Genomic DNA, 16,005 nt, shown 5'->3' with positions numbered 1-16,005 from the left:
CCAGCGAATTCAAAAATTCAACAATATAGTTGAGCGATTCATTTTAGAGTTTAAATTTTAAATGAATAACTTTTAAATGTCTAATATAAATGTATATGGATACCAAAAAACTGTATAATAATTAAAAAACGTTATCCAGTGGACCCAATTGTGAATCTAAACCATCCTCGAATTCACTTGAACACACACAAAAAAGAAGAATTATATATATAAAGATATAAATAAGGTACAAAAACCAATACCACGTCTTCGTGGACGAAGAGGAAATATTGGTCGACGGACTCGGAACTCACAATTACTCCAGAACCGTCGGTTAAATAGATCAGCAGAAAACAATGAAAATGTAAGAAACCAGGATACAATCACACGTGCTAATGAAAGTCAAGAGCAACGCAACGAACGCCTTCTAGCTAATGCATTGAGACAAAGACTGGTCCGTCAACGAGTCACCGACACATTCAGAACACTGAACAACGGCGTTTGCAAGTGTATCGGGCATTGACACGTGCATCATTTCATCGCCTTGCGTTTATATATGAATCGGATATCGACTATTCGTCACATTCACGAATTGTAATCGGTGCTATGAACAAACAGTGCCAACACTGTCATGCACTCAAATACAAAGGTGAATCGGCCGATTTCTGCGGCGCATCTAGAAAAGTTGTATTGCAACCATTGAATTCGCCGCCAGAACCATTGAAAGCACTATTGGCTGGAGCTACATCTCAATCTAAATTGTTTTTTCGTAAAATTTGCAAATTCAATTCGTGCTTTCAAGTGACATCATTTGGAACAACAAAAATCGTTCAGAATGAGAATGGTCGCAATTTTCAATCAACGTTTAAGGCCAAGTGTATCACCAAATTGGTTCTTTAATGCCGATGCCCAATAACAATCCCAAATTTCTGCAAATCTACTTCATGGGTGATGAGAAGCAGCAAATAAACGCACGTTGCCAGTACAACCATATCGAGCAGATGGAGCAGCAAGAAATTGTGGGTATTTTAGAACCGTTTTTAAAAAATCACAACCAGTTGGTCCAGTTGTTCAATACCGTTTCAAACAGACTGCTAAACGACAACTATACAAACCAGGAATGCTACCATATAACTTAAGATTAAAAATTGGCTCACCTATAATCATGCTGCGGTGAAATTATTTGTGAAATCTGACAGACTTATCAACACCGCGTTATCAAATCTCTGAATGGTTCCAGGCTCCTCGGGGAGGTATGCAGATCTGAGGTCAATAATTGCTTAGTCTGATGAAGTGATAAACAATAACCTTTTTTCATTTAAAATGTAGTGCTTATAAGGATTTGAAGTAACATGAAAATATTTGTAACATAAGTAATGCATGTGGACTTTTTGTAGTTCAAAATAAAAAATTAATTCAAAATAATTTTCGCATTAAAATGCTAAATGTTAAGTTGAATAACAACAAATATTATAACTCAGCTGAGCCAGGAAAATTAATTGCAAGGGGAAACAACGTTCGCCGGGTCAGCTAGTGTTTATATATATTTTTATATATATTTTTATATATGTTTTGGATATATTTTTGTATATATTTTTATATATATTTTTATATGCATTTTTATATATATTTACATATACGTTTCAGTTTTTAGTTGAATACGTTTTTGTATAATATTTTATGTAACTGAAGCTCGACCAATATTAATACAATTTTATTAATGATCCCGATGTGGTATTAATTGATCGGTTCCTCTATTACGTTGCGTTTTACTTAGGCATTCTTTGGTATTCGTTGGGTTCTAAGACAATTTTTCAAGTTTGAAAATGTTTATAAAAACGATTCCTAAAGAAATTTTTTAAGTTCTTAAATTTATTTATGAAATGACTTCAGAGTATAAAGTTGTTTATTTTACGCGAAACAATTATTGAGGTATTAGATATTCCTCCTTTCTTCATTTCGTGTTATTTTTGTACCTCTTTGTATAATTAATAATATGTTATGAAAAATTTTACCATTAAGTAAATCTACTGAAGAGATATTGTTGAAGAGTTATTATGTTTTCTCTTTGACTGAGATATACCATACATTTATCACATCAAAAAAGTGTTTTATAGAAATTCAGTGCTTCTGGATTGACTTTATATATGTGTTTTATTTACAAATTTTAAACAATTATTTTTATTTTTGGAAATAAGTTTTTTGTCTAAAAATCATTATAATCCAGTAATCTGGACATATGTGTATATTATATTTTAAAAAAATTTTTTCATACCATTTATTACTTATAGTAAAAGCAGTTTATAAAGAGAATTGATTTCTGTAAATTTTTAATGTTAATTTAAAAACAATTGCAAATATTTGTTTTAATTAAAATATTTAAATATTTTTTTAATTATAATTTAAAATAATATTTTATTTATGATATTTTATAAATATGTTAAAAAAATTTTTAACTAATATGAGTTTAGTAAGTTGATGTTAGGTATCATTGCTAATTAAAAGTTCTAACGCTCTATAATGACTTGGGTAATAATAAAGTATAGCTACTTTCTAAACAAAAAGTCCAAAATTGGCAATAAATATCTAGTTTTTACTAATGTTTGGTGTTTATAATCTAAATCAATTTAAACTTATATGGATTAGTGCAAATATGACATCACTAATATACAGGTACAGACAATAAAATTTGTAAGTGTTATCTGATGTATTTTACTTAAAGTAACTGATCAACTAATTAATCATTGAATCCTCTATTAATTTATTTAAGTAAGTAAAAATGGAATTTTATTAAATAACTTTATTTAATGATTTAATCTACATTAAAACCATTTTAGGGAAACAGGAATGCTTGTTAAAATATGTTTTGAGGTTTTACATGCTCACACAATTATTTTCCCACAATACTTATAATTTATATACAAATTAAAATGATACTAAATGGATATATTAATAGACTTATATACAGATATTTAACACAAATCTCCTTACCATATTATTTTGTAACATTTTAAAACAGCTTTTTCAAAAGCCACAGATTCATATACTATTTTGCAAAAAATTCGAATATATTGCATCATTGCAAATTCAGTTTAGTGGGTTTAAAGATATTTTGATAAAAGTTGATCTATTATAAAAATATTTGTTATATATATAATACAACAATTAGCAATTATTTCCTCAATTTTTTTACATTTATCTCTGCAATTTTGCTGCTTTTACTTTTACCAAAAGGCAACATTTGTTGCAAAATAAGAGTTACTTGATGTGTATTGCCTTAATATTTTTTATGGAAAATGCTTATTATTTGAATTTACAGTAGACGTTATGTTATCTCATTTTTTAGGATTCCATTTCGATCAATTTTAGAGATATCAGTATTCGTGAGCTGAGTATTGATAGTTCATTATTTTTTACCAATTATTTTTTTAATTTTTTTTAACATTTTCAATTTTACTGTTTTAATTAATTTCTTATTAATTTATTTTTTTATCATTTTAAAATTTTTAAATAAATACCATTTTTCAAACATGTCTTAATAAGCCTGTGTCATTATTTAGTTGTCCTTAGCTTGTAGAAGACCATTATTGTGCCTTTATCACAATAATTTACTTCAGGTAATATTATTGCTTCTACTATTAATACTATTATTTCGGAATAGAATGTTTCATAGGAGTAAATTCTGAAATTCTATATATTATATATTGTTTCGATTGCTTCTGCATCTCATATGTGTGTAGAGTGAAAAATTCAGCAGGCGTACATTGAAGCTTTTTGAAATATTTTTTTGAAATCATTATGAAATCGTGCTTATAGCCTATAGTGAACAAATGCGATATCCATCTTGTCGATAATTTCTTCATACTGCTCAATTTTTTATAGTAAATTTAGTTTCAAAATTCTACTTGTCAGAGATGTGGCAGAACTCTATAAGCGCTCTCCATCGAATTCTCTAATAATTTATTGCGTCGTGCATGAATATTAAATATATAAATTTAGTTAGAATAAATTTATAATATCTAAGTATAATTTACATATATACAAATTATCTTACTTATATAGACTTCGGAGCTTAATACTGTTTAATAGATTTCAATTTGTCTTTAATGTATCACTCGATAATTGATATCTTTAAGTATTATTCTTTATATTTGTAACTAATTATGTTGATGCTGTTTCGAGCTAGTGCATTCAAGCACTTATACTCTTTTTTAACTCGAGGTTTCTTCAAAACCCCTCTCCACACCTTGACTAGATTATTGTTTATCACTTCATCAGACTAAGCAATAATTGACCTCAGATCTGCATACCTCCCCGAGGAGCCTGTAACCATTTTGAGATTTGATAACGCGGTGTTGGTAAGTCTATCAGTTTTCACAAATAATTTCAGGCCTCTATCCTTTATGTATTTTTTGATGGGATCAATCTTGATGTCCCTGAGGATGTCATTCGTCCTAATGTACCATGGAACTTTTTTTTAAGTCTCTTTTACGATTATTAAGGTTATTTTGCCAAAATACGTCATTAAGTCCGTTAGGCATATAGGTATTATGCCAAGTTTTTGAAGTCTGGTCAAAAACAAATCAATAATCTGTGGTTTCTGATCTTTACTTTTTTGGTAATTTTGTAGTGTGATAAATTTTTTAGAGCTTTGGTATTAGTTCTATACCGTTGTAATTTTTGGGAAAAAATAATTTTTTTAAGTGGATGAGAATAACATTTAGTAAACTATTTCATTAAGTTTTATTATTATTATTATTGTTGTTTATATTATTGTAATTATTATTTATATTATTCAATTTTATGTTATTATTATTATAGATTCATGAGTATAGCCAACAGAAAATATAGGGCGCTACTCCCATTCCCCTCTACACATAGTATTTTTTTAGTAAAAGTATAGTGTATACGACTATAGTTAAGACATTTAATTAATGTCTTCTTCGTCCTTTGTGGCATTGTAGCCTAAGTACTTTTTCAACTCTCGCGGTTTTTTGCAAGTATTTTTCAGTGATTCTCCTAAAATGTCTCAAATTCTACCTATAGTTTACGGGGTCGCACTTTCTTTCATTTACGCATTATTATTTAAGGTGTGGGTTACATATTGTTACATAGTTAGTACATATAATTTTCTGTGATATCCTATAATTTCATATTCCAGAGATTTTATTTCAATTCGTATCTTGTAACAAAACTAGAAGCTTACTATTTGTTTTTATTTATTACTCTCCTGCTTCAACAGAACCAGTAATATCAACAATTCTAGTATGAAATAGTTGGATTCAGTCTGCTTTAGGTTTTATTTTATAAATTGATAAGTATTGGGCGGATAATTATCTTGCATATTCATATTTTCAATTCTTTAGATACTTATTTTTATCTTGATTTAAAATCTTTCATCAAAATGTAAAAATGTTTTATTGTTATATGAATTCATTCTTATAAGCGCAATGAGTTGTAAATATAGATATACGTATATTTGTGAATAATCACATCTGTGTATTCAGTACTTCTTGACAAAAATATGTTGGAGTTGATGTCAAATCAATTTTCATGGCAGCATCTGCTCTACAGGTGCGTTACCCCTACGGGTTTTCCTGCGACCTGGAAAAATATTAAAAATACAAATTTTTATTAGCATTTAAAAGTAACAAAATATTTGCAGTTAACAATTTGTGGTTATTTTGTACTTTTTGATTATCAATATTTTATTGTTATATATTTCTTTCTTTTAAATATATGATTTTATTAAAGTAAAATTTAATAATTTATTTTCTTTAACAAAAAACATGTACTTGTATAAATAAATATATATATATTCTTTTTGCTCGAGGCAATGTAGACATCATACGAGAGTCACTATCCATATTGTACCTTGGCAACATTGATTGTTGTCAGGTGTCATCTGACGTTTCCATATGAAAGTTTGATATTATTAAATATGATCTACCTTCGATTTTTTAGCAAAAGAGCGTTATTTGTGATATTTACAGTGATTTTTTGCCGCTGGTACAATGACTTTAATCGTGACCGCAGTTCGATCACAAATGGTCAAGAAGTACGATGGCGGTGCTCCAAAAGGCGTATATAAGATTGTACCATGTGTTGAATCGTGAAAGTATGCTTATGAGCCGGAACGTAAACAATAGTCGACTGCATGGGCGTTTCAAGATGAATCAAATCCAATAAAAGTTTTGTTGTTTTTTTGGGAAACCTGGTCATGAGGCAACTACGACCAGTATATCATTACAGGAACGTAAAACGGTCTATTCCGAATGGTATATAACCATTTGTTTTCCGGTAGTCTTCAGTGAAACAAGCATCGTCAGATCATTCTCCATCTTCAACAAAACAATTCGAGTGCTCACACGTCTCGTCTAACAACCGTCTATTTGAACATTCAAATTGAATCGAATCGATGGATCATCCGCCATACAGTCCTAATTTGGCAAGCAATGATCTTCGTGTTTCCGAACGTTTCTCGTTGTGTGGACAACGATTTTTGTCGGTGTAAGAAGTCGCTGTTAAAAACGATGTTTTGGAGGTCTCTGAAAAAGATTGAAAAAAAATGTTTTGATAAATGGTTCGAACGCATGCAAAGGTGTATTAATCATCAGGGAGCATACTTCGAGAAAACATAAAGCATTTTTCAACAAGTTAGAATGTTTTCATTATTAGGCTTAAAATATAAATTGTAACCCTCGTACTCGGCACTGTTTTTCAAAAATGTATTTTTCATTTTAATCACTGATCTTCCAATTAAGTTGATGTCATCGGCAAATACAATGGCAGCTTTAATGTTGTATTTAATATTGTAACTCTAATTTGAAAATTTAACTACAGCAACAAAAAATTAATGTTTAGAAGTTAAATGTTAATTTTTTTTAACATACGTATAGTTTTTATATCTTTCCATATTGATAGCTTTACTAATTTTTTATTCGCAATTATTTTCAATCAGGTGTTTTTTTGAATGACCTAGTTCTTCTGTTCTCCATAATTTTTTACTGAATTGGTTCTACTATTTTATTTATAATCGATTTCAATTTTATGGTTATAATGTTGACATCTTACCGAATCAAATTATAAGAATGTACTCTGATATAATAATATGGAAGAGTACAAATGTAGGTAGTACCTGGGTAGAATAGAAGATTTGCGGAAATAATTGTAAAATTGCAGTTAATTTAATATACAAGTTAATGTGAAAATATTTGCAAGAAATTAAAAAAATTAAAACATAAAATAAATTAAAATCCTACTAAGCCAGTTTTTCTCTCGTACCGCGTTGTTCATAAGCGAAGAGAAAAAGACGTGCAATATCGGATGAAATGCCAAACGTGTATTTCAATCTTATTGAGTGGGCTCAAGCTCAGAGAGTTGACTTGATTGCAACACATTTTAGTAGCGTACGAACGCTTTAGTTTGTAAGATTTCAGTTGAGCTAAGAGCTCTTTTCATTCGTAAGCCGCATAAACGGTTTTATCTTTCAAGTAAACACAAGCAAAAATAAGCGTCAAAATAAATATAAAACGTGGCTACGGTTCGTTACATAGGTGTGCACTGTTCAGAAGGCCATAACCGAATGTGTACAAGATTTACAGCATCCAGGCGTAGAGGCAGAAATAAAAATTTTCTAAGCCACACTGAGCGCTTAGAGCGTGAAAATTAAGTTTCATGTTAAAGTCTTCTTTTTAACGAGAGCGGTCACGTTTTTGGATGAACTCTTTTTTTCGCTGAGGAATGCAATTCAATTTTTAACGCTCAAACGCAAATGTTACCGAATCGTGCGCGTCGGACGCGACACTAACAAATTGTGGAGTGACGATGACAATTTCACCTGAGCCGGAGTTTAGCTGGACCAACTTTTATTGTGCTGTGTAAAATTCATTTTGAATTTAATTCGGTTCGTTTGATTCGAGGGGGCGCAAAATAGATATTGAAGCATTTAGAAAGCGAATTTGATATCACATATCAACTTGACTTTGGTAAACGAGAGTGATAGTGGCGCTGCATTGGCATAATACTGAACAACAGGTCTGTTGGTATGGAACGTAAAACTACAAACTGAGCTGATATTATTGTTTTTAAATTAAATACTTGGAAGCTGAGTGCATTGCTCCCATTTCTTAGCATTTTTCCGTTAGTAAGAGTTTGATATAAGCGTCTTACTACTACAGAATTAATGGATGAAATGTGTTGGACGCTGGTAGCGGCTAGTGCTTTCTCTGCTTAAACAAATTTTGACATCATACCAAAGCAGCAGTGATAAGAAGTTTTTTAATTTTCATCAGTTTGGATTTTTATTTTGGGCAGCATTGAAGTAGTTGAGAAGCTTTTAGTTAAGTGCTCATTATTAAAAAGAAACATTTTTAATTGATTGTTTACATGTTCGACATATAATGTATCGTTTATCGGTCTTTGTACTCTTATTGTCCATGGTAACTGTTGATTCGGATATCAACAACAATAATAATAATGTTAACAAAACCAACAGCAGCAGTATTATTAGCAGTGGACACTCAAGTGTTAAGTGGAACGTCTCAAATGCGAATCTAAATAATATACCAAGGGATAAGCGAGGTGAGTTACAATATTTTATATAGAAAAGTCTTAAAGGCTACTCGATCTGTTATATATATAGTATAAATAAAAATAATTATGTGTATATAACAAATTTAGCATAAGACTGCAGTACTTTAATTTAATATCTATTTTATGTGCGCACAGATTAGCCGACGGCAATAATAGTAAATAACATAATATAATTTTAAATTTTTATAGATCAGAATGGTGTATATACAACCTGCTATCAATTTTTTTTTTTAATTTAAACTTCAAATTACTTTGTTTAAAGATTTTAATTCAGAGTTAGTTTAAAAAGTCTTTTTTTTAAATAAATTAACATTAAACTATAATTACCAATTTTAATTGTTTCTTCACTAAATACAAAAGCAGCTTTGAAAAGTGTTAAACCTAGCATAATACTTTCGTTTATATAACTGGAAATTCACTAAAATTTATAGTGAAATCTCTAGTATTAATCTTAATTATTTTCTTACTTGTAAATTAGTTAGAACAACTTAAACTAAAAGATAAGGAAAATCTTTAAAGTAATCTTTAAAAACTAGTATGTTTTCAATTTTAAAATTGTTGTACTTATTTTTCAATAACACATTCGAACATAGATGATGTTAAGAATAAATTTTATGAAAATTTATTCTTTAAATATATATACAATTAAATTTTATAATAAATTTATATAGACACACTTTTCTCATCACATTAAAATAATTTTATTATTCTTTATATATTACAATAACTTCAAAATAATGTTATTAATGTTAATAAGATATCTATTTTAAATCTGGAAGTCACTCCAGATTAAGCGCTAATTTTGGTAAACTGTTAAATATCAGAACTTATGTGTTGTAGTAGATTTTATTCTTTTTTGTCCATGATGAAATCAAGATGATAAAGACTGCCAATTTCATATTTTAGTTCTTTCTTATAGTAGAAGGATAACTTTCAATTCTTTTCCATCTCCTTATCAGGGAGATATATCTCCTTTACTTATCAAGTGAAGACTATACTTCACAGGATAATTTTTTTTTTACTTAAAATGCAAAATAAAACCACCTTATATTTTTAATAGGAAACTGATAAAATTTTAGTATATTCTACAAATCATACACTACTTATAACAATTCTGACAATTAAAACAAAAGTATTACAGTAGAAAAATAAACTGTTATTTTTATAATAAAAATTTTTAATAGTATTATAGTTACATCGATCAAACACCAAGCATGTAGAAAGCAAATGTGAAATGATAACCCATTTTTAATTTTTTCAATTTTAGTATAGACTTGACAAAATTGGAAAGTTCTTAAACCCACACACGGATTTTTCCTTTTAAATAAAAACGTTACAATATTAAGTTTCTCTAATATTATTAGAATTACATTAGATATTAAAACCAATCATGGTAGACTAATCAATCCTTTCTTATTTTCTTAACTTTGGTACAAGATTTTGAGACTGACAAAATTTTATTATGTTCTTCAACATAATACGGAATTTAATCGGCACTACATTTTCTTTATTATAATAAAAACGTTTACAGTCCTAAATTAGACTCGCAATTTAAGTATTAAGGCCTTTCTAATATAATATAGGAATACAATCCGGAAATGATTTTGACATAATTTTTTCCTTTTGACAATAGATAATATCGGGTGTTATTTAGCTGTATGAGAACTTAAAATGATAATACAAGACATAAATATTTTTGGAATAAAATTTTTTTATTCTAATCTGGTAGATAATTTTATGAGATTTATATTTTGCATATGATTTCCGGCATATGTCCGCCGTGGCTAGGAGTTACATTCGATCAGTCCAATTTTTGGCTATTTTTTGCAATAAATTTGGCCGTATGACCTTCATCACTAAACTTAATTCTTTGATATGAACTTCCCGAACAGACTTATTTTTTTCAAAGTAAATTTCTATAATTTGGATGAGTTATTCTAGCGTGAAACCTTAATGAACAGAAATATCAATACAGCTGTCAAACCATAGTTATCGAAATGGATAGTTCTATTAAGCTATAAAAAACACCAGATAGTTGCAGTTGATCATTAATGTTGAAACATTTTTATAAAACTAAGTATTAAGATTGTATTTTGATCTTTCAATTAAATATCAGCTTATTAAGTAATTTTCTAAAATTATATTTATACTGGAAAATTTTACTTATTTTAATGCTAAGGTTATTTTTGGCTTCTTATGTGATAATGATGTATGAGTTTATTAATGTTTAAAATACAATATATATTTTTTTTATTATAATATTTACTATAGGCACAAAGTAAAACAATTTATAATCTTATTATTTGTATAAATTTTCCATTAAAAATTTCTTTCATTGAACAATACATTAGTATTTATTTTAAATATCTTTATTAATCTCTCAATTATGTTTATGAAAATAATAAAACTGTTAGGTTTTAGGTTTTGGCATAACCGACATTTTAACACACTTCATCAATAAATGTGTTTAATTAGTTTTCTCCCTGGAACTTTAAATGAAATTAACAAATATCATAAGAGACGTTTCAACTCTTAACCTATAAGTTAAAATGATGTTTGCTTAAAAAATATATTGACTTATTTAAAAATAAATTTGAGTGTTTTATTTTTTGTTATAATCTATTTGGTTTCAATTTCACCTAATTTCTGGTAAACATATGGCTCCATGCTCCAACTTATTTTGAAAAGTCGATCTTTATTTACAAAAACTGATTCAAACATTTTCTGACAATCTTATTTGAAGAAAAGGTTTTGCTATCATAAATATTTTTAAGATAGCGGAAAATGTATGACATTCCGAAAGTATAAAATATAAAGTTTGTGGTGGGTGAATTCATACATTCTATTTAATCTGTAAAAACTGTAGGTGAATTACCAAACTTGAATGAGGTTTCGGATTATCTTGGTTAAAGACTATATCTTTCCAACTCTGGCTTTTTTTGTTTACGTTAAAGATAGTACACATTTAAACTGATTATGTGAACAGACAGTATCCACTTTTTGATTAATAAATATCGACTTTTAAAGTACTTTATGTCAATTTACCTTTTCTATTCCATAATTTCTTTCGTTAAATATTATTTTAGACAAACCTTTTCTTGTCGTCTTAGAAATGTATGATATTGTTGAAGTTTGCGAAACAAATTATAAACGCCAATATGACAGAGTAAATTTTGACATTAAGAACATGCGGAAATCCATTGAAAAATTCTATTAAGAAAAAAAAAATATTGTCTTATAAAAGAAATTGATCAAAAGCCTTTCTACTAAAAAAATCGTCCTTTTTTATACGATACATAATGCGCCAACTTATGAATTTTTATTTCACTGTGTTATCGCTTAGAATAAACGATAATCTAATCACCAATTACGATCGATTTTACACTTTCAATACCTAAAGTGTGAAAAGGATATATGAATTCTCTAAAGGCGTTTGCAATACATTCATTAGACATGCTATTGCAGATTCAAACTGAAGCTTGTATCATTATATGTCATTTATAATAATAAATAATAAATAGTGTTGCAATTTGAATTATGATAAATATAATTCTAGCCAAATCCTACTATTATAATCATCACTATTAAACGCAAGGCTGTATTTTGCTTTTAACCTAATTGATACGTATCAAAACAAATTCAATTGTGTTAAGGATGAAATTAATAAGAACAAAAACAAAATTTTTCGTTTCGTTTATCATCATAAATCGAAAGATCTGCTTAAACGGCTATTGTGGAATGCCAACTTCAACGTATTTTATTGAACTAAACTGACTATTAAAGAATAAAGTACTTGATATAATCGTCTATTAATGTTATTTTTGATGTATATGTTATATGATGACCTTACAATTCGCTGTAATTGTTTGTTTTTTAACATATTACATTGCACTATACCAAAAATTGTAGTAGTACTATTCTTTTTTTTATTATATATAGGTTATATTTACATTTACAAAATTAATTGTACACATTTTCAATAATTTATAAAATACAAAACTTAAATATTATAAATAATTATACTAAAAATAATTAAAACCTAACTTAATTGACATAAATAGTTTCTAATTTTTCCTTATACGATTATGGCTTTCGTCGTCAATCGGAAATTTGGATTTGTGTTTGTTGCTTTTTCTTCATTGCAGTAACTGTCATATAAGTGACACATTTAGAATTTCAGCCTATGAGTGTTAAAATGCTTCTAATATAATATTTTCTCTATAACTAATTTCCGTTTTCACATAGATCGATAACATATGCCACTTTTCACCATTTAGTAGCCTCATTAGCTCGTTCATATCTAACGTTTGTTTTCCATAATAATGTACCCTTAGGTTCATCAAAATTGGGCATTTACTAAGAAAATGTATTACATCTTCCTTTTCTCCAGTATTGCATAGTGTGCATCTCGGATCTGATGAGTTCATATATGGAGCCCAATTGAGGTTTAACAGTTCTCTTCGAGTTTTGAAAATTTGTCCAATCGCTTCAGCACTGAAACGTTCGACAAAGTAATTGTTGTTGGTTAAGTCAAAATTAAGTTATCTGTGTCGCCTGTGATGCTTTTTAAAGACTAGCGCTTTTGAGTTCTCAATATTAACTGTTAGCCCTCATAGCTTACAGTAACTGTGTTGCTCGTTTAACATAATCTGTAAACAATCGGAACTTTCTGCTAGGACAACGATGTCATCTGCATACAAACGAGCTTTAATATTTAGACCATTTATAAATACGGCTCCAAATAGATGTGTAACCACGTCGTCTATATAAAGTGAGAACAGAATCGGAATTTAACTCCTGAATCAGTAGGAAAAAATTTTGATAAGTGTTCCCCATCCCATACAGCTGCCAAATATTGTGATTAGCCAAATAACAAGAAAAATTTAATTTGTTTTTATAAATGAATGTAGGGGGAAAAACAAAAAAAATTAATCCAAGAAAAAAGTATAATTAATATTTCTTAAATATTTTCGGGTTAAAGACCCTTTTTAATAAATTAAAAAATTAATACTCAAATAAAAAAATAAAAGGCATAAATATCTTTATAGTGTCTACTAATACAAATTTTACAAATTTAATTCTTTTATATGTAAATTTTATATAAATTAACATAAATAAATACGATTCGAAAAATTGCTTTTTAAATATTTCTTTCAGTTAATAAAATATTTACAAAAATTTCTTTTATTTTAATAAGTGTTGAAAAGGGTTTTAAAAAATGACAAAGAAATTTTGAATAATATTTTTAAAAATGGTTGAAAAAAATATCTCCTTCATACAGTCACTTAACAAATTGTTAAATTTTATTAATTAATAATGTCAAATTAAAATTTTTGTTTAATGACTGGAGAACTTTGATACAATATCTTTTAAATTAATATAATATTACTCCTTATATATATAATTTTATTTTTAATATATGTAATAAATATAAATTATTTCCAACAGCAATTAGAAACAGTAGGTAATCATTAATAAAACGGTTTATAATTTTATTATTATATGATTTTTTCTTATATTACCAAAAATTCATAATTATTTGAATTTAGCCCACGTTTTTTAGGTTTTTGTTTTTTTATTTAATATTCATTTGTTTCATTTAAACAACCAACTCATAAATATAATATATATTTAAAACATTTCTCACTTTCGAATTAATAACGTCAGTATTCTTTGGAATATAACAACTTAATCCTCTTAGAATAAAACGATTTGTACTTTTCTTATAGAATTATCATATATATGTATATATATATGTTTATATATATAAATATGATAATAAATATAAATTGGTTATATATAATTTTATTCTATATATATTTTCTGAAATACGAACTTATATTTCTTTAAAAATTTTTATTTTATGTTAAATATAGTATGATGGTCAACAACATTCCATTTTTAGTGCAATGAAACCAAAAATTTAAAGTTGTATTTGAATTTCATTAAAAATTATATATTTGTAATGCAAATTTATAAATAAAAAACTAGTTCGAATTCAAATTGATAGCAGCATCCCTAATAACCAATGAAGCGAATCTTCAAAGCGGTACACTGCCACTTTCACTAAGAAATATGTGAAAATATTTATTGGGATTGCTTCACTTGCAGTTTTCTTTTGAGACTTTTATCTGAGATATTGTTTATATTAAAAGGTCATTAATCTGAAATTAAAATAAAATCTATTACTAATGCATCTTTAAACTATAAATATAAAGTGATCGGTTGGATTAGTTTGGTAGAGTGCAAAAACTCGATATCTGTTTAACAATAAAGTTCAATGATGCTCGAACAAATTCGGTGCATTTCTTGCTCTTCATACAATAAAATAAAAGAAATACTATTTAAGTTTATTTTAATAAACAGTATTTATTAAAATCTACGTAAAAAAAATTTGACTTTCAGAATATCTTCCTTATTAGAATTCTTGAAAATTTAAAATTATAATAGTATTATGGGTAATTAAGTAATTTTGCAAAACAAATTTTTTTGTTAAAAGTATTTAATTGAAAATAAAATTATTCTTAAATACAAAAGCTTTAAAAAATTACAATTCTTTATAATTAATAATTAAATTTATGTGTTATTGATCGGTCAGGTTAAAACAAGAATTAAATATACTTCTATTAATACGTATTAGAAAAGCAATTTAGTACACTTTGAAATAACTCCCGTCTCGTTAAACTACACATCAGCCAAAGTTTTTTGAAGTCGTAGGAACAATTGTTAAAATGTTTTTTCTCTGGAGCTGAGGGTATCGATTGTAAAACCATGGTTGATTGTTTGGGTAAATGGTCTCGATTGTAAATCCATGGTTGATTGTTTGGTTAAATGGTCTCGAAGTGTGATATGGTTCATTATCGTCGCGTATTTTTAATTAAAAATTTTACTTAATTCCTGATTTATAGTAGTAAATACAATATTGATATCTCTATAAAGATTTACTTTAGATAAACTGCCTTTCTATGCTTATTAAGTTAAGTGTACGATTTATAATAATTGATAATGATTTTAATCTCATATGGAGGATGTTATTAAGGTTTATGACTATGTCTACTCCCTTGTGAACTAACTTCAAAATCAATGAAATATATTTTTTGTATAGGATGTTTTTTTAGCTGTATAAGAACTATTGATATCGGTAACTATAGTTTGACAGCTGAGAATATCAAACTAACATTTCTGTTCAGTGAGGTTTGCTAATTCGTCATAAATCGTTTAACGGAAGAAAAACGCTCAAATGTGAAAAAAATATATCTGTTCGCAAAGTTCATAGAGCACTTTATCGAGGAATTGTGTTTATTGATAAAGCTCATTTCTGGTTAAATGGCAACGTCAATAAGCAAAATTTTCGTATATATAGCGAAGATAATCTTCAAACCGTTAACGAATCATCATTACATCCATTAAAGTTGACTGTTTGGTATGGTT

General features: G+C 27.6%; 1 protein-coding gene across 1 annotated transcript in view; it reads left to right on the top strand.

Moving 5' to 3' along the window:
• Window positions 1-7,330: 7,330 nt before the first annotated feature.
• The window catches only part of LOC119668322 (C-type lectin 37Db), a 71,583-nt gene continuing 62,908 nt past the window's right edge, over window positions 7,331-16,005 (top strand). The window contains exon 1 of the mRNA XM_038077792.1: window positions 7,331-8,562. Within this exon, the coding sequence (XP_037933720.1) occupies window positions 8,382-8,562 (181 nt within the window). The 5' untranslated portion in view covers window positions 7,331-8,381. The remainder of the gene's footprint in view (window positions 8,563-16,005) is intronic.

Source organism: Teleopsis dalmanni, chromosome 1, assembly GCF_002237135.1.
Source record: "Teleopsis dalmanni isolate 2A chromosome 1, ASM223713v2, whole genome shotgun sequence".
Classification (NCBI taxonomy): domain Eukaryota; kingdom Metazoa; phylum Arthropoda; class Insecta; order Diptera; family Diopsidae; genus Teleopsis; species Teleopsis dalmanni.
Note: the sequence above shows the minus strand (reverse complement) of the source record. Positions and strands in the feature narration are given on the sequence as shown.